The sequence below is a fragment of the Helicoverpa zea genome, chromosome 20, assembly GCF_022581195.2.
Source record: "Helicoverpa zea isolate HzStark_Cry1AcR chromosome 20, ilHelZeax1.1, whole genome shotgun sequence".
Classification (NCBI taxonomy): Eukaryota; Metazoa; Arthropoda; class Insecta; order Lepidoptera; family Noctuidae; genus Helicoverpa; species Helicoverpa zea.
In genome coordinates, this window is record NC_061471.1 from 2,982,495 (window position 1) to 3,001,335 (window position 18,841).

Below are 18,841 nucleotides of genomic sequence, written 5' to 3' on the forward strand. Positions count from 1 at the left end.
TACATACCCTACAACAAAATATTTATTACTTAAGAAATCAAGTAAATAACTGAATGATAAAACCCATTATCATAAAAAATCCACCCAAAATACATCAGTTTAAGACTACAATTTATTACTACACGTACATCACCCTTGAACCGTCTTTACCCGAACTCATTATACACTTAAGTTTCAAAAGCATAATACTTAAGATAACACCAAGCAGAGCCTTCGACAAACATCATCATACATTAGTCACTGTCAAGTTACGAGCTACGGAAACAACAAATAATACGCGTAATAAAAATGAACTGCTACGTAAAACATAATCATAATAATGAAGCGTAGCGAGCGCTACGAAACTTCGTAGCATATCAATGAGGCGAGCCCATCGCTTATCATCTCTAACTACATTGTTTTTGTTTCATTTGTTTGTGCCGACCCACTGAAAAACATCGAAAGCGACTCCAGCCGCGGGAACTAGAGTAATTAGTTGCCAACTATTACTTGGTAGACGGGCGCGAGACGTTATTACGAGACAAAGTTAGCCACTTAGAAAAGTTGTGGAACACCACGATTGTGAGAAAACTTTCGTCCTACGACCGCAAGTTGTCGTCTGAAAAAGTTACGATTCGGAGGCGGCGATTTTTTCGCTCGGAAAGTTGATGCGTTAAAATTAATAATTAATCGAGCTAATATATTGCGGGGGATAGGTGGGCCGGCGAGCACGGCTCGAATGTCGGAGGAATAGGCGAGGAGGCGGCAAGATCGCGGTGGGGCGGGGGGTGACGGACGGACACAAAGGAGAGGAGCGGCCGGCCGCGGACGCGAGCCGCGGGCCCGGCCTTATCACCGGCGGGCACACAGTCGGGTCGCGCGCGCCGCGACGCACGTCTCTGCCTCGCGCGCCTCGCTCGCCGCACTCTCTCAGTGACAAGTGACCAACTGATCAGTGGAACTCGTGTGTACACGTGCCGCGCACTGCGCACCCGGACTATATTTTTATTGGTCGGAGTCCTCCATTCACGGGCCGTTTATAATATTGCAATAACGGCTGGCTTGTCAAAAATTGTAAACACAGCACACGTGCCGGGGCCGGCTCGCAAGTAAGTTGCTAACTTTGTATTTCAAGCCTTATCACTGTTACCATGTAGGTTCCAACTTGTTACTTGCCAAGTGAATGTTAGACGTTTTGTTCTTTGTGTGTGAAAAGTGATCAGTCAGTTTTATGAAGCTGAAACTTCATTAGTGAAACCTCTAAACCAAAGCGATAATCTAGATGAAAGGTAGATATGAAATAATCATCATAATTGCAAGTTGCCTATTACCTACCCATAAGAATTTGTGAAAAAGTGCCATAATTTAGTTACTAAAATCTCTGTTAACATCTCAAGCTGGAACTTCAGAAGTTTCAGAAAATGAGTTGTATTCAAAATAAATTAAGGCAATTTTAACACCATAAAAAACATTATTGTTTAAATTTTTACTTAAGAATAAAGACTGAAATTCACTTGCATATTCTGTTTTTATGCAAGTCAGTAAAAACCCTACTGCAAAATAAAAATGGTTAAAAGGCCATGATGCATTTTATTTCATGTCCAGTCATGTTCACTTTTGGCAAAAATTTATTACACACCAATTAGCTTAAAATTATACTGATAAAAGAAACAGACGTTAAAATGTTGACTAAACTCAAATTTTATTTGTTAGGAATTTTCTAATATTCATTTAATAATTCACTACTGAAATGTTACTTACTTTTAAATGAAAATAAGATTTTTGAAAAGTGAAAACTTTCCGCACGCAAAGTTATGAAATTCAGAAGTGTAAGTAACTTAACACGCATAATAAAATGACTTCCCAATAAATAACTCAAAAAAATAAATTGTTTAAAGAGTGTGACATTAATGTTCTAACTTTTAGATCTTCCCTACGTAATTTAGCGTACAACTCAACATTCAAATGACATAAACATTGCAATCAACTCCATTTCGATACAAATAAACAGTACGCATTTCTCACGTTCGTGCGCCTAGCGCCATCTCTCGGCGGCGGGCGGAGGCGCGCTAACCGCTCGCAAGGTCACCGTGTCAACGACCCGACAACTTTTGCCGCCTACTGTTGTCGTAGGTCATAATTTTATGTCTTCTTTTTGTTTATCTTTTCGTAACTTTATAGCTTCCCGCGTAAACGTTTTTGTTTATGGCAACAGTTGTTAACGTGTTAGCGGCTTGGTAAATGTATTTTTTCGTAATTTTATTACAATTTAATAACGTTATGTGGTAACATTGAAGTTTATTGTATAACATTCGGGCGACAGTTCAATTGTATCGGCAGTCAATACTTATTTATATAGTGTAAATAATGACTTTATTATTGGTGTTTAAACCAAATGAGATCATTAACTTGTTATTGGCATATCCGATATAATATAGATAATTGTTGACAGACCGTACCACAAACAAAATACCGTACATGACACGCCAAGGATAATTTCATTTTTGCCTTAATTTGGTAATTCATATATGATAATGCTTGGTATTTATTTTTCATTCCGTAACGATGATGTATCATACTGACGTTATATGACAAAACTTTAACCATCATTGAGGAAAATAAGAGTAGGTATTAAGACATGCATTAATAATGCGGTTGCAAGAAATGCATAGTGGTAGTAACGTGTAGTAGTTCTGATGAAATGCGTTTTTTAGTTATTACTTAGAAATGCAACGGCCCAAGATGAATATTAATTCACCTAATTTTGATAAACACGAGTTGAATAATATTCAAGAGTCACGTGTTGCATTCTAAAGACTCAACCGGCCTATAGGTAGGTACAGCCAACTCTAGGAATCGACGACACTTGGAATAACCGACCGTTAGATGATATTAAAAGTCAAACAAAATTAATTTATAATATGTTTGTGTTTGTTACAGCAAGCGCGACGCCACAATGGCGACCAAGGGCAAGCGTCCAATGCGCGCACTGACGCCCAGCGACAAGATCGAGGCCATCCAACGCGTCAACGACGGCGAGTCCAAGGCCTCGGTCGCGCGGGACATCGGCGTGCCCGAGTCCACGCTGCGTGGCTGGTGCAAGAACGAGGATAAGCTGCGGTACATGACTTCCCGCCTCTCTTCACCCGATACGGATAAGAGCAACGATGGTGAGCCGCCCGACAAGCGCGCGCGCACTGAGTCACCTGCCGCGCCGCCCTCTCCCGTGGCTACCGGCCTCGACCTATCTGCTCCCGTCAGCTCCGCCCCCATCGTGCCGCAGCCCACGCCCTCCATCGATGCTCCTGTTGAGCTCACCACCAAACGCACCGTATCATCCCCTACGTCCCACATCCCTCGTGAGCGCCGACCGGACCCTGGCGCCAGCGTATCTATGAGCGCTATCAGCCCACTGTCAGGCCTGCCTCATCTGCCTGGACTGACGCACTCGCATCTTGGTCTCAGCTTCAATGAGATCGCCACCAATTTGACCTTGCTTGCTCAACTGAATCCTGGATTGTCGGCGCTGTCAGCTCAACCAGCAAGTCGCGCGCTCCGCTCTGTACGATCTCCCAAGCCTGCTCATAACGGAGTGCTCAACTTGAATGATGGCAAGCATCATCATCGCAGCAAGACACATCACCATTCAGATCCATACCGCACTAGCTTGTCAAAATCCAGCCACCACACGTCGCACTCTGCTGCCAACCAGCCAGTAGACGACACGCTCTGGTATTGGCTCAAGACACAACAGGCAATGCTGGACCTTACTGCGCAGACTACGACGGCGCATCCCCTCCAGCTCGGGAAACCAAGTGAACCAACCTTGCCGCCTAAACCGGTTGCAGCTGCTGCACCGATTAATTCACATCTCGATTATAACAGAAACTCTTGGCTCTGGCAATATTACAAACAGTTCGGAGGCGCGATGCCCTTGCCTGAAGATAAACACAAACCTGCCTCCCAGGTGCCAAAGGATAAGTCAGCAGAAAATATCCTGTACTCACACCTAACGAAAGGCAAGGCTGAGGAGGAGCGTGGGGCAATGACTAGTCCAGGGCATACGCAGGCACAGAATGATCCCGAGCCTCGCCGCACTCCCAGCGTAGAGCCGAGAGTAGCTGAGCCCGCTGCCAGTCCAGAGATCGGGACAGAAAACAAAGAACCGACACCGGAGCGAGTCCATGAGTCAAGCCGAAGCCAGACCAAAGCTCGTACAGTGCTCGATAACTTGCTATTCAACAACAGCAACCAGACCGCAAGTAGTGAGACGCGGTCAGCGTCGCCAGCCAGCGGCGAGTGGGAGTCCGGCGCGGCCGAGGCCCTGGAGCACGGCGACAAGTTCCTGGCGTGGCTGGAGGCGAGCGGAGACCCCAGCGTGACGCGCATGCACGTGCACCAGCTGCGCGCGCTGCTGCACAACCTGCGAGCGCGCCGCGCGCCCGCCCCCGCGCACCCCGCGCACCCCGCCGACCACGCCGCCCGCCGCAAGTAGACGCCCCGCCAGGACTGCCGCTCGCTACAGGGAATATTTCAATTATGTACATAGTTACGTTGTCGCCAGTAAGCGTTCACTTGTGATATGTGTAGCCAAATTTGCGTAATTTCTTTGTTCTAAAAGAAAAGCTATGCATTATTCTTTAGTTTGTAAGATTGAGCCGGACCAGACGAGCTGACGGAGCCCAGCGCATGCGCAAGTCAAGGGTTTCCATCGGCTTGTTTGGTGTCGGACATTCTGTTTCCGAGTCTATGTGAAACTTGATGGGTAGATAGTTACACCTGTTGTAAATTGAATGTTATATTATCTACGTTTTCTCTTACCGATGCACACAAAACTTGTTAAATAAATAGTTTAGATAGTACCGCTGTATGTTGCCATTTGACAATTACATTCCTAGTTGTACCCTTACTATAGTTTATAGTCGAATCCCTATGTTCTACCTCAAGTCAAACTAATACTAAGTCACGCACGGCGTCCTTTCAACCGTTCACTGAGTGGTAGCGCGTGTAGTGTGAGTGGCGTGTGTGTGGCGCACGTGTGGCGTGCGTGCGGCGTGGCTCAGCCGCGGCGCCCGGCGCGCCTCTCGGCTAATACCAAAAATATTGAAAGGATGCGAATGTATTGTTGTGCCAATCGTAAGAACAAGGTAATATTGTTAAGATATAGATGACTCTATTGCGTTAGCTAGGCACTCGTTGTGTAATTGTTTTCTATTGCTCAGTATTTTATATATTATGTATATTGTAGACAACGTCGACGTGTCGACTCGGAATTGTATTATACGTTAACGTTAACAGTTAAGGACACTGTGATCAAAATTATAAATTATTGAGAGATTATTATTATTGTAAGTACATTCCTAATTAATAGAGTGTATTATCTTAATGTTATTTAAGAGGTTGTCCAATGGTGTGAGGTTGCGGCGACACCCGGTCGTGACTGCTCTATTAGAAGAAAAAGTTCAAAAATTGTATCTCCTTCACACAGAAGATAGAATTATTGATTTGCATTTCACGTTAATATTAGCTCCACTGGAAAATTATTCGAGAGATTGATATTTTGTACAAAATTAAAAAATTGGATTATAAATTCTCTTATCACTACTTGTGATCTCGAAAATGTTGAATGATTAAACTTGATTGAACCTTAAGTCGATACTGTTTTATTTTCCTCATTTTGGCCCGACTCGGGAATCGAACCCGAGACCTCGTGCTCAGCAGCCGCACTTGCGACAGCTAGACCAACGTTGCTTCACAAAGCAGCCCGGAGCCTGGAAGCTGGTGATTGATACACCCGTGCATCGGAGAGCACGTAAATGTCGGTCCTGCGCCTGATCTCTCTCCGGTCGTGTCGGATTACCGTCCCATCGGGCTATGAGAGTTAAGGAATAGTGAGTGCACCTGTGTCTGCGCAAATGCTCGTGCACTATAATATGTCCTGCGTAGTTGGCTAATCTCCTTACATGAGAACAGCCGCCGTAGCCGATAATCGGCTAGGAGGACATCATCATCATCATCATTTTCCTCATGATGCTGCATTTTATTAAGACACCCCATTTTTATTTTTTACGAACATTAATTACTAACTGGTCTTAATTTATTATCTTAAAAAAGTTCCATTATATCAAGACGGCCTAACATTAACTGAACAATTGTTAAAAAGAAATAGCAGAGACCAACCTGTTGGAATGTAAACAGTCGCCATTTTTGATTGATATTATGAAGGCAAAAACGTAGGGGCAAAGGCCACAAAAAACTTAATTGGAAAAACTAAATTACTCTGAATTAAACAAGCTGATTGTAACACAGTACGATTAACTAAACAACGGCGCGAGTAAAAAATGCGAAAGAATTTTGTATTTCAATTTCGGGACGTAAAAAACTGCTTGTCATCGCTTGCAAGTTGCAGGAGTGTGAATACAAAAAAAAACATATGAGGAAGTTAGCAACCTGCTACCGTACGAATACACCTATAGTATAAAATATAAAAAAACACTTAGGATTCGCTTTGAAATTTAATATGCATTATATATTGATAGAGGAATACTGTCATAATATGATTTGCATCTTTGAAACTGACTAAATAAAAACCAATAGTCAATATTCAATAAAAAAATTGCGTCTGCAGCAAACTCGCTCCGGATATAATATTTCATATGATTTACACCTTCCAGCGACACCTATACAATTTACGGTAGAACATTAAGCTTTTTGTTAAACTCACTCTGGCCATTTTGGTCGTCGAGAAAAACTTTGGCAACCAACGACTAGCGGTAAATCGGTACAAATAACGCCCTCTTATGGCTGATAGCGGAACTAAAACTGCAGTAATAAAACTCAAACTGGAAAATTTTGATTATTCGTAGGTATTGAGACTTAATTTAGTGGATAGCTTAAAGTTGGAACTTACAATCTATTTACTCACGTGTAATGTGGGTTTAGTTAACGGCTCGTAGTCGAAGTAATCTGATACTAAAGATGCGACCCCTTGCCAAGAGTTCGTGTCAGCAAAGCACAGCTTAGTTGGCCGTATTGAAGTGCACACCATTTTCTAAAATAAAAGAATGAATGGCAAATTGGCAATAGAAAAAAAATAATGATAAAAATACGGCTTGCCAAACGTAACTCTGGCAAAAAACGAATTCTGTAGGTAGCTTAACTTCTAGAATATGGATCACGCGTAACTAATTCCCAAATAATAAAACCTACCTGCAAACCACATTCATTAGGCACTTGCAACAAGAGAGGTTTTCGCATTTTAAAATGAAAATTAAACTGTCGCCGGAAGTTCTCTGCGTAGGCCAACAGTAATCGTTCTTTCGTACTATTTGTGTAGTAGCTTGGAGGAAAACATGTGCGAGTCTCGAATACCGGCTCACTGATCTCTGGCCAGCACATATTAACGATTCCAAGCTCATATATAACATTATTTAACGAAGGTATAGTTAACGGTTCTAAGATTTCCTTCAACCCGAATATTTTTGCAGGATTTTCGATAAAGTGGTCTTCCTCATACGGACGCTCAAATATTTCGCTGGGAATATTTTCGTTAACTTCTTCTACTGGTTCCAGTGGTGCAACCACTAGACTAGGCGCATCTTGATCTGTTGGTTTCGGTTCTGATGGACGTGGTTCAGGTGAAGCTTTTGGGGCAGCAGCACTCATTTTATATAATTATTTAAGTATTTTTATTTTCTAAGGAAATATTCTACCAAAGTTAAAATTCGCATTAAATTGCTGAAACTGGTTTATTGTGTATCTTTGATGTTTATCATAATTTTGACATAACAATTTTCAGGATTTCAGTTTCCATGCAACCCTCTTTAGTAACTTGTAAACTGAAAACTCAGTTTACAGTTGCTAGGTACGAACTAAACGTGCATATATGTACGTTTTCAGCGAAATCATGTAACAAAAATATTATTGCATATGATATAAAGTTTATGGATATGTTTTTATGCTAAAAAAACTGAAAGAATATCTAATTCTCAGACGCAACATGAAAAAACTGCAAAAGTGTTTCTAAACGAGTCCTAGGAACGTCAACCCAGAATCAAAATGTCAAAGTCATATCAAAAATTGATTATTTCATTCAATTTCTTTTTCTCTCTTCTATAATGTAAAAAAATAATTAACGAAAATATCATTGTGCAGAATTTACAAGAACTCATAATATCTGCATTTCATATAATATAATAAATATTTTTATAACCGTCAAAGAACCATATTGTTGATTCACTAGCCATAAATTACGAAATTCTATATTTTCCTTGTTCAATCTTGAGTTTGTTTATATTGAACTTTGTTCGCAGTGCGTGTAATCGTGTTTTGTCCTTAATAATTCCAATTATGTTAAAACAGTTTTAGTTTTTCCTATCGGAATTTTTATTTCCATAATCTCGTAACAGCTGTTTTGTGCTTACTAGACTTTGAATTGTGCAATCTAAGTTCTTTGAATCTTATCAGAGGTAAAAGGTCCTTTCGTGGTAGTGTCGTAAGTGTATCCAATATGGGTAACAAATCATCTCTTTTGTTACGCGAAGAAGAAATCGCTCAGATTCAAGAGGAAACTGGATGTAAGTTACTTGTTTAACAAAAACAATGTGTATCCTGTACACATTTTTAAAATTTTTATTAAGCTTACTGTTAATTGCTTAAGGGCCGTGTAAATATCAACTGTCGTTCTGAACCAATGCTAGGTAGGTACTGTACGTTATTACATCAGCTGTTTTATGATCTTTATAATTTTTCTCACAATCCCCAGTTACACCCAACCAAATCGAGAGGCTGTACTCCCGTTTCACCTCACTAGACAAGAATGACTGCGGCACTCTCTCCAGGGAAGACTTCTTGAGGATCCCGGAGCTAGCCATCAACCCACTGAGCGAGCGTATAGTCCACTCCTTCTTTGCTGAGAGTCATGATGATAGGGTCAACTTCCTGCAATTCATGAGGGTTCTTGCCCACTTCAGGCCTATCAGGAAGAATAGGGAGAACAAACTTAATAGCCGGGATGAGAAGCTGAGATGTAAGTTTACCATTTCAATGCTATAGTCTTGTTTTAGTTCTATGTACTCCTTTGGAGCATGTCTTGATAGGTATTGAGCATAGGTCCCTCTAGTTTAGGACTAGACTCTACCAAAGTGGAGCAGCGTGGAGAAGTTTAAAAAAAAACAATAGAATTTAGAAACTACCAGTTGCATCACTGAGCAGAGAAATTCTATTGGATGTTCAATGACGCCACTTTGGTGGAGTCTGGGCTTTTAAATTAATACACACCACATTATTAACCTTTTGTCCATCAGTGTTTCTAAAGTGACATACAAAAGCCAGTAATACTAAGAATATAGAAATCAATTGTTTCTCATTGACATACAAAAGGTTAATAACTGTTGAGTCATGATTGTAATAGAATCTCAAATCATCTCATATATATTTATTCATATCTATTATTTTATGCATTACCTTTATTTATGCAACATATCATTATTTATCATAAAAATCAGCAAATCCTGGATTTGGTAATCATAATTAAGTATGTAGAAATCTGCCAACTTATTTATTTTTAACTGTTTCAGTTGCATTTTCAATGTATGACTTGGACAATGACGGCAAGATCTCAAGAGATGAGCTGCTAGCCATACTGCACATGATGGTCGGAGCTAACATAAGGTAAATTATCAATTGTTAAACATCAATATAGTGATTAGAAGTTACTAACATACAAAGAAACATTCAAATTGAGGTTCTCTTCCTTATTAACAAGACGGCTTTATGTTTACTCTACTCAGCAACTCCTGAGTCAACTAAGATCATGTTTCATATGTGGATAGGTTAAAACTGTGGAAGCATTTGGAACCATTTATCGAAGGCGTTACAGTTTATTCTAGCAGCACTAAAACAGTTCTTGTTGTTTATGTACTCCATGAAATATCCATTTAGCATTGGAAACACTTATCTTAGGTGTTATTTATGTACTGCAAAAGCCGGGTTTTATAACCTCACATAATCAGATTATAAAGTGTTTAGATTAAGATAACAAGTGTGAAACTCAGTCCGTAATAATACTTTTGAAACAGTTGATAAAAGTATATAATTGATTATGCAGAAATCAGTCAGTGCCATTATTTTTAAAGTATTTTATGTAAAACCATGAACAGCTTTTCAAAAATGTCAATTCATCATAATAAGCTTCTAAGTTCGATACCAGCAGTCAGCTCTGCATACTTCTTGCGATCATTGACATCCACATCATGAGCGAGCAAGGATTCAGGACTGCCAAGTTACATACTAGCCATAGCTAATTTCAACATTTAGCACCGTGACTTACACACGCGAATAAACATAACATGAGACATCATGTTAAACACACATTTTAATGATCATTCACAATCACGTGTGGCCTCGACCACTAGGTCGTGACCTGATAAGCTATAATGACCTATGAAGATTAGCTCGGATTTGTCACTAAACAGTTCTTAGTTAGGGATTGTTCACACCAAACGTATTGTCCGCCGCTTACTGTGAGTATACTCACTGTCTGCCCCAGTGTGAACGTCGACTCAATCTGCAGTAAGCGTACTCACCAAACCGACAATAAGCTATAGCGTACGATGCGCTACATGTGTGAACAAAAGAATAAGCTCGTGTAGGTTCACACCAGATGCGTACGCTGAGCGGCTGACTATTCTACACATAAAAGAGCTCAGTATTTGAACCCCCCAATCTTCATACATAACAGATGCTATGTCTTCCCAAGCGCATCTTCGTAAGTTTCTATCACTAGATTCTTCTGAATTCGCATTCCAAATACATTCTCTAGAATGTACTTCTGCAATAAACTTTTCGGTGTCGAACATCGCGAGGTGTCACGTGTCACGTCTGTCCTCATTGAAGTTTGTTTCTCGAGCGGCGGAGCGGCGCTATTCGGCAACTGCGTCCGCGTAGCCAATCCGCGTCCGCCGTGCATAGTCGCGTAGTAAAATAATCGGCCACTGAGAGTCAGCGACAACAGACGACGTAATAGCGTATAGTCGGTTCGGTGTGAACAACAATTTCAATATATATGGAAAAGCAATAAACTGCGTAACGCGCGCTCACAGTCAGCGGCCGACAATACGTTTGGTCTGAACGATGCCTTAACTATTTTCGCGCCTTGGGTATCAAATCAAACCAACTCGTATATTAGTCTAGTACATATGGTATGCTGCCTCTAACCTGTAGGTAGTTTTCGTGACAGCTTTCGGCAGCGATTTCACCCATTCCCTAAGGCAACTACTTCCCACACCAGGATAAAAGAAGCCTGAAGTAAAAGCCAAGCTAAAATTTGTTTGAACTAATAATTTGTAGGGATAGGATACCCTCTAACAACTTCATTATTTAGTTTAAGAAATTCGATAAATGATCTAAGTACGTAGTCTTTTTATAACGTAGGTATATTATCTCTGCATGCTCATTTTCCACGTAACGAATATTACAGTTACAACCTTTTATCGTCCCACTGCTGGGCACGGGCTTCCTCTTACTCGAAGAAGGATTGAGCGTTAATCATCACGCTTGCTCAATGCTGGTTGATGATTTCAGACTGTATAGACGAACGAATATTAAAAAATGTATTTTACAAATTCCAGTGAAGAGCAACTAACGAGCATCGCTGAACGTACAATCTTGGAAGCTGACACCAACAACGACCAGATGATATGCTTCGAGGAGTTCTGCCACGCTCTGGAGAGGACAGATGTGGAGCAGAAGATGTCCATCCGGTTCCTCAACTGACCCCCGCACTCCTGAACCGAGTATATTAAGTACATTCTGATGTTTCTGCTCGCTATTATCCTGTATGGGCTGTTTAATAAGAAAGCTTAATGCGAGAGTTTGTTTGTTCGGTATTCAGTATAACAGATTTAGATGAATTTAATATGAAAATAGAAAACATCCTGGTACTAAATCCTGCATCTAAAGTTATTATAGCGAGTGACACCACGGGCGACAACTAGTGAAGCTATTAACAATGCTTAGATATATGTATATGAGTGATTTAGATTAAGCGTTTTGCTGTTCTAGTTTAGTTTTTTAAAATGTTTCAATAATGCAGCAAACAGGTGGGTCGTTTTATTTATTATTATTGATTTTCGTTTGATATGCATTATATAGTTTGTAACATCACAAACGATATTATCTTATTAAATTCTTGACCGTTATTTGAAGCTTACTAGTTTGAGATAGGCACCTACGTGTTTTCCGCTTTTATCTCTGTCCTTTTCTACCCCATATCTTGCATCTCTCTCGCACACCGACCAGTTTCACTCCCCACCAGGCAGGAGGCGACGAGTGTTCTCGGCGGCCACAGTTCGTCATTGGCGTCTTGTTTTCCGCCCGAGAAGGTTGGTCTAACCAACCGCTGTAGTATTTCGTTGAAAAATAAACTCAGTGCTCTCGCAGAACACAGGTGAGTTTATAATATTTTATACAATTTGTTAACGGTTTTACCGTTCGATATTCGATTTTGCGAAATCAAGTGTTAATATTTTGTACATCTACCCCTTTTTTGTCACGAGTTTCTTCCGTGTACTTTTTTTTTTCAGTAATTTGTTTTCAGAATGAGTGACTTATAAAGCAAATACGGATGCGGTAAATAATAAAGCTACCACAGCCCGTGCACGTGACTATGGAAAAGAAAGCAAGCCCGAAGTTCCTAAGGCACCTGTGGCCCTAGTTCAATCCTGCAAGGCGTTCAACTTTTTGACAAAAAAGAATGGTGTGAGGTGCGGTCCAACCAGCATCTCCTTAGTTCGGACTGGTCACTACCGCACTTGAAGAGGGCTGGTGGTGTCAAGAAAGCTTTTCGGCCTTGAAAGACTTGGTACGCTCCCCTCGGACTGCCAGTAAGTCTGTTAGCCACCCCCCATGGGGGTCGGCTCATTATCACGGCGTGTGATGGTTTTCGGCCTTGAAAGACTTGGTACGCTCCCCTCGGACTGCCAGTAAGTCTGTTAGCCCCCCCCCGTAGGGGTCGGCTCATTATCACGGCGTGTGATGGTTTTCGGCCTTGAAAGACTTGGTACGCTCCGCCTAGGACTGCCAGTAAGTATACTAGCCACCCCCCGCAGGGGTCGGTTCATTATCACGGACCCGCGCAGAGTACCAATCTTGCATTTTGCGAGTCGCAGCATCATTACAAAGCAGGGACCAGTAAGTATACTAGCCACCCCCCGCAGGGGTCGGTTCATTATCACGGACCCGCGCAGGGTACCAATCTTGCATTTTGCGAGTCGCAGCATCATTACAAAGCAGGGACCAGTAAGTATACTAGCCACCCCCCGCAGGGGTCGGTTCATTATCACGGACCCGCGCAGGGTACCAATCTTGCATGTTGCGAGTAGCAGCATCATTACAAAGCAGGGACCAGTAAGTATACTAGCCATCCCCCGCAGGGGTCGGCTCATTATCACGGACCCTCGCAGGGTACCAATCATGCATGTTGCGGGTCGTACCATCATTGCAATCTACCCTCGCAGGGTGGCTTTTTGGATCGACTTTCGAAGAGTCGCCATTATAACCTTCCCTCGAAGGGAAATGGTAATCACACTCACGCTGAATGGCGTGTGACGCAAAACTCTAAAAGCTCCCTTGGGATATCACGAGTAAATTACAATAGGAACCATGTCCAACAGAGGAAACAGAAAGCGTCCAGGACCGCAGGCGGACTTTGATGCGTCCAACAAGGCACGTAAGTTATGACTTTCCAGGCGGGTTGCCTAACATTATATCAAGACCAATGGAAAGAAATGGGAGCTCCGCCTTTCTTGTTAAAAATAATAACTGGGTATCGCATACCATTGGCCAAAAGCCACCTTTGATAGATAATGCCAGATTTGACCAGAGAGTCCAAAGAGATGGATGTCGTCATATCCCAAATGATAAAACAAAAAGTTCTATTGATAGCTGCAAATTCTGCCAGCTTTCTTTCCAATATGTTTCTTGTGCCCAAAAGGCGACGGAAAGAACCGTCCAATACTCAATCTCAAGGTTCTCAACAAGTTCATAATTACGGAACCCTTCAGTTTAATAAATGTTTTTCGGGTGCTAGAGTTTCTTCAGAAAGACGAATGGCTGTGCAAGTGGATCTCACCCAGGCTTACTTCTACCTTCCGGTAGCCGAAGGTCACAGATATGTTCTTCGACTAGTATACAGAAGAAGACTGCTTCAGATTACGTGCCTACCATTTGGCTTAAGCACGGCACCCAAGACCTTCGCCACAGTGACCAATTTGGGTGGCTCAAACTTTGAAAACTCAAGGGTTACTTATAATTGTGTATCTCGATTTTCTGGTGGCTCACCAAGATATATTTGCCTACTTTGGGATCATTTGCACCATGTTTTGGATGGCAAGTGAATAAATCGCAAGCATTATCAACAAGATAATGACAAAACGCACTACGTGACAAACAGCACGACAAACTTAGAAGACCTGCATAGGTTGATAGGACTTTTAAACTTCGCAAGTTTTCGTTGTTCCATACGGCAGACTGCATTACCGGGCTCTCCTCACTTTCCTCAATGCAGTGTTGAACAGCAATCTATACCTACCCTATTCATGGAACCGTGAGCCAAACGGTGAACAAACCATAAAAAGGGTTCTTATAAGTCACGATTGAAGTAATGATCATATTTTATAAAAATAACTACGAAAGTAATATACTGACAACATTAGAAATGATATTTTAGAACGATGTCTGTGGAACTTATGCAATCTTTTCAAACTTAATTGAAATCAAATATGTATAATAAATGCCGTAAATTATTTTCTTAATTTTAATGAAATATGTAGTAAATCGTTTACATGTAAAATGAACCTAGAAGTCTTGACTGTCATACATAGAACCCTACTTAATTGAAGACCACAGATACTAAGAACATTTTACATAAAAATGTGACGTTTTTGTCATCGGTCGGGTTATACCCACCATTTTGAAAAAGTGTCATTCTTTGGTTACATTGTGGGCTCACGGCTCGGTGAATGGAGTATAGCAATGTTGAACCTACCAGCAGATACCTTAGCAGATCTAAAGTGGTGGCTGGTCAGCTGCCACCAAACCTTGGATATTCATTCGCCACTTCCCTGTCACCTTATAACCACGGACGCCTCCGATGTAGGATGGGGGCACAACTGAACGGAACTCCTGTAATGGGTTCATGGAACGAGAGAGAAAAAGGCTTTCACTGCGATCTGAAAGAGATGCTTGCAGTATTAACTGGAAAATCACGGCAAGTTGCTAAAGAGATCAACAGCCATTTTTCAATGCAGAAATGGGACTGTGGTGTCATATCTAAGAAATCAAGGTGGCACCCGATCAAGGAGCCTACCGAACTTGACGTACAGAGTATTCAGTTATCTTGAGCTGTATCAAATCTATCACGTCGTGAATCATATACCAGCCCTATTCAACAGTCAGGCAGACCATCTCTCCCGACACAAACCTCCACCGGAGTGGCATCTTGTATCAGCAGTGGACCTATTTGCCTCGAAGCGAGCCCAGGGACACATAGTTGTGTACTACGTGCCCCTAGATCTGAAGGACCCGAAAGCGGGGTTCCACGATGCATTTTTCTCAAGTTTTGACTTACCCGCTAGCATGGGTATTACCGCCACCTTACCTTATACCGTAGGTCCTCAGTCATCTCAATTCAGGAACGGGAGTTAATCTCATAGTAGTTCCTTCGGTGGCACCAGGTATTTTGGCGAGCAGATTTGAAGTCCCGATCATTAGCAGTACCCTACACACTGATGAACCTCGAGCCGAAACCGATAGACACAGCAACGGGGATACCCCCTGCCAAGGTCAAGGAAATGGGGGGGGGGAGGGACAAGGAGTCTCTCCGACTGAAGTCTTCTTCAATCCACACGCAACACTTATCAATCAGCTTGGAGTCGATGGTTAAATTGGGGCGAAAAGTATGAAATTGGATCCTATGAATCCTTGAATCCCTATTTGGACCTATACTTACCCAATTTTTAGCGGACTTACACATAGTAAATAAACTAGCATACAATACTATTTTATTACACAAGTCAGTTATAGCTACACTATGCAATGCAGAAACCACTCTAGAGCTAGGTTCACACGTTCTAGTCGGACACATTTTAAAATCAATAGCGCTGAGCAAACCTGTTCCCCGGGAAGCCGTCCATCTGGAATATTGACCAATTGGTAACCTACTTAAGTGCAGTAAACGTAGACGAGAATAATCCATTTGCAACTTCCAGGCACACTGCTGCTCTTTCTTTTGCTAGCTTGTTTCGGAAAGGCGAGTCCATGATCTTTCCTTGCTTGCAATAGACCCAGAACATTTCAAAAACAACAAAGATAATTTAATCTTATGGCCAGTCTTTGGCTCTAAGACCGACAGTTCTAGTCATAGGCAGTCGGGTTGTTGTTTGATGGATAATCAGGAAAATATAAATCTAAGTCCAGTGTATTGGGTCAGAAAGACTAAAGCCTTGTTAGAAGATAGACGGACATCGGCTAATTCCTTAAATTTATTTATATCCGTTAGAGGCCAACCAAAGGCAGGCACCCGAACGATGATGCGGGTGGATTAAGACATTGTTAAAAGAGGCAGGAATAACTACAACCCCAGGAAGCTTCCACTCGGCGGTAGCGTCAAAATCTGTGTTGACAATATACCTTTGGACGATATATTAGCAAAGGGTAATTGGCGATCAGGCAATACATTTGCCCATTTTTACAGAAGGGAAAGATACCCACTAAATAGAAGTAGCAAGTTATCTCGATTATTTAATTAATCCAGCTGATTAATGTCTATATTTTTGTTACTATTGTTATTAAGAAGTATCGCAATGTTTTTGTTCATTACTATTAGAAAATGAAATCAATTTTTGCTTTTGTTCTTGCATCTCTCTTTTAATTTTTATTACTCATCCTTCGAGCCCCTTTCCCAACTATGTTGGGGTCGGCTTCCAGTCTAACAGGATGTAGCTGAGTACCAGTACCAGTTAACTTTGATTACATTAGTATTCCAGGACGCAATACACATACTTACATGTGATTACTCGTGTACCTAAGTACCTATTTACATACACAATTTCATTGTGCTTTTGCTCACATTGGCGTCCACTTCCACCAGGCGATAACAAACACGTCTCAAACTAGTAAGCTTCAAATAACGGTCAAGAATTTAATAGCAGCGTTTTACCTGAAATAAAACGCATATTAAATACTTACCTTATTTGAAGCTTACATTTTAATTTCTGCCTGGTGTTTTCGACTCAATGACGAACTGTGGCCGCCGAGAACACTCGTCGCCTCCTGCCTGGTGGGGAGTGAAACTGGTCGGTGTGCGAGAGAGATGCAAGATATGGGGTAGAAAAGGACAGAGATAAAAGCGGAAAACACGTAGGTGCCTATCTCAAACTAGTAAGCTTCAAATAAGGTAAGTATTTAATATGCGTTTTATTTCAGGTAAAACGCTGCTATTTATTGTCAAAGATTCTATGTTTCTCACAGCCTGTCGTCATTTCGTTGACAACATGGCTGAGATGCTACCAAATGCCAATTATTTAATTAAAAATGTTCAGAAATTCCAGAATTATTGGTGTTGAACCTCTTTCTTAATATTCTGTTCATATTCTTTTTCTTTATATCCTGTGATGGGCAATGACTTGTGATAAGACAGGGATGATTGTAAAGATAATAAACTATTGGAAAATATTGTAGGATTTTGATGGTGAAATATCTATGTTTGCATATTTGCATGGACATCTCCATTTTGAGTAAACTCCCTTATTTATCTAGCTAGAGGAAACTAGAAGTTTCTTAGCGGAGATAGCGACTACGTAAAGTCGAGAAAAGCAAAATGAACAAATAAAATGTTTAAAAACTTAGCTAGTATAGATTGGGCACATACTAAAGAATATTTTAAATACTTACATAAATTGGTATTGTTTGGAAAATAGTTTTATCAAGAGTAAGGGAGGTTACAAAAGTAATTTTTATTATAGTGTTTAACGTTGTATCTAGTGAAAGTAGATAGAACTGTTTGCACTATAGTGTTTCGCATTTATATCGACAAATAGAATTGTTGACAGCACATAGCAGCATTTACCTCCGATAGAGGAACCACAATACTTAAGTACAGTCAGGAAAAAATGTGTTGGTACCATTAGCGAAACCTCAAAAGCATCTAGCGGTTTCTTCAATTGAGCAATTATAAGGTACTTATTTTAGTGTTTCGATAATTATCTACATACTTATATAATTTCTCTAGTGCCTGTACAAAGAAATGTTGAGAAAATTGAAATAATCTAAAGTAACTGTCGACACTCAAAAGGAGTTAGCGTGATGTTAATTGTATACTACGTATTTTTATTTAAATGTAATTGTTAATTATTTCAATAAATTATGTCCATAAGATTTACAGAATTGTATGTATAAAAAGAATTAATTATTTACGTGTTCGTATGTAGGTTAATTTCAAATTCGTATTTCGTATTCAAGTTGGTGTCTAGAATTAGGAATAAATATTTTTTTGTACAAAATGTTGTATTATTTTACCTTAGAAAGTAAGAACCTTCGAATTCCATTTAACAAACCTACATCAACATCCACCGAGCCTTTTTCCCAATCATGTTGGGGTCGGCTTCCAGTCTAACCGGATTCAGCTGAGTACCAGTGCTTTACAAGAAGCGACTGCCTATCTGACCTCCTCAACCCAGTTACCCGGGCAACCCGATACCCCTTGGTTAGACTGGTGTCAGACTTACTGGCTTCTGACTACCCGTAACGACTGCCAAGGATGTTCAATGACAGCCGGGACCTACAGTTTAACGTGCCATCCGAA

The 18,841-nt window shown here is 41.0% G+C and overlaps 3 protein-coding genes across 4 annotated transcripts; 2 read left to right on the forward strand and 1 right to left on the reverse strand.

The window, feature by feature from the left end:
• Window positions 1-817: 817 nt before the first annotated feature.
• LOC124640357 (protein distal antenna-like) lies at window positions 818-5,630 on the forward strand. Of its 2 annotated transcripts, none has more exons than XM_047178090.1 (2): window positions 818-1,088; window positions 2,920-5,630. In XM_047178090.1, the coding sequence occupies exon 2, from the start codon at window positions 2,936-2,938 to the stop codon at window positions 4,472-4,474; it is 1,539 nt and encodes a 512-aa protein (XP_047034046.1). In that variant the 5' UTR covers window positions 818-1,088; window positions 2,920-2,935; the 3' UTR covers window positions 4,475-5,630. The 2 variants fall into 2 exon arrangements, with proteins under 2 accessions (XP_047034046.1, XP_047034047.1); XM_047178091.1 differs by lacking the exon at window positions 818-1,088 and adding an exon at window positions 1,183-1,268.
• Window positions 5,631-6,892: 1,262 nt separating this feature from the next.
• LOC124640302 (coiled-coil domain-containing protein lobo-like) lies at window positions 6,893-7,644 on the reverse strand. The gene is made up of 2 exons (XM_047178016.1): window positions 7,189-7,644; window positions 6,893-7,030 (listed from the first exon to the last, which is right to left on the reverse strand). The coding sequence occupies exons 1-2, from the start codon at window positions 7,642-7,644 to the stop codon at window positions 6,893-6,895; spliced, it is 594 nt and encodes a 197-aa protein (XP_047033972.1).
• Window positions 7,645-8,050: 406 nt separating this feature from the next.
• On the forward strand, window positions 8,051-18,539 carry LOC124639957 (calcineurin B homologous protein 1). The gene is made up of 5 exons (XM_047177486.1): window positions 8,051-8,555; window positions 8,744-9,007; window positions 9,558-9,651; window positions 11,610-12,159; window positions 17,476-18,539. The coding sequence occupies exons 1-4, from the start codon at window positions 8,489-8,491 to the stop codon at window positions 11,752-11,754; spliced, it is 570 nt and encodes a 189-aa protein (XP_047033442.1). The 5' UTR covers window positions 8,051-8,488; the 3' UTR covers window positions 11,755-12,159; window positions 17,476-18,539.
• The last annotated feature ends 302 nt before the right edge of the window (window positions 18,540-18,841 follow it).

Excerpts from the sequence above, each read along its gene's own strand:
- LOC124640302 (XM_047178016.1), bottom strand. The coding sequence starts at position 7,644 with ATGAGTGCTGCTGCCCCAAAAGCTTCACCTGAACCACGTCCATCAGAA. Across the intron at positions 7,031-7,188 it reads CTAATGAATGTGGTTTGCAG|AAAATGGTGTGCACTTCAAT; the intron begins GTAGGTTTTATT and ends CTTTTATTTTAG.
- LOC124640357 (XM_047178090.1), top strand. The coding sequence starts at position 2,936 with ATGGCGACCAAGGGCAAGCGTCCAATGCGCGCACTGACGCCCAGCGAC.
- LOC124639957 (XM_047177486.1), top strand. The coding sequence starts at position 8,489 with ATGGGTAACAAATCATCTCTTTTGTTACGCGAAGAAGAAATCGCTCAG. Across the intron at positions 8,556-8,743 it reads GATTCAAGAGGAAACTGGAT|TTACACCCAACCAAATCGAG; the intron begins GTAAGTTACTTG and ends CACAATCCCCAG. Across the intron at positions 9,008-9,557 it reads CCGGGATGAGAAGCTGAGAT|TTGCATTTTCAATGTATGAC; the intron begins GTAAGTTTACCA and ends TAACTGTTTCAG.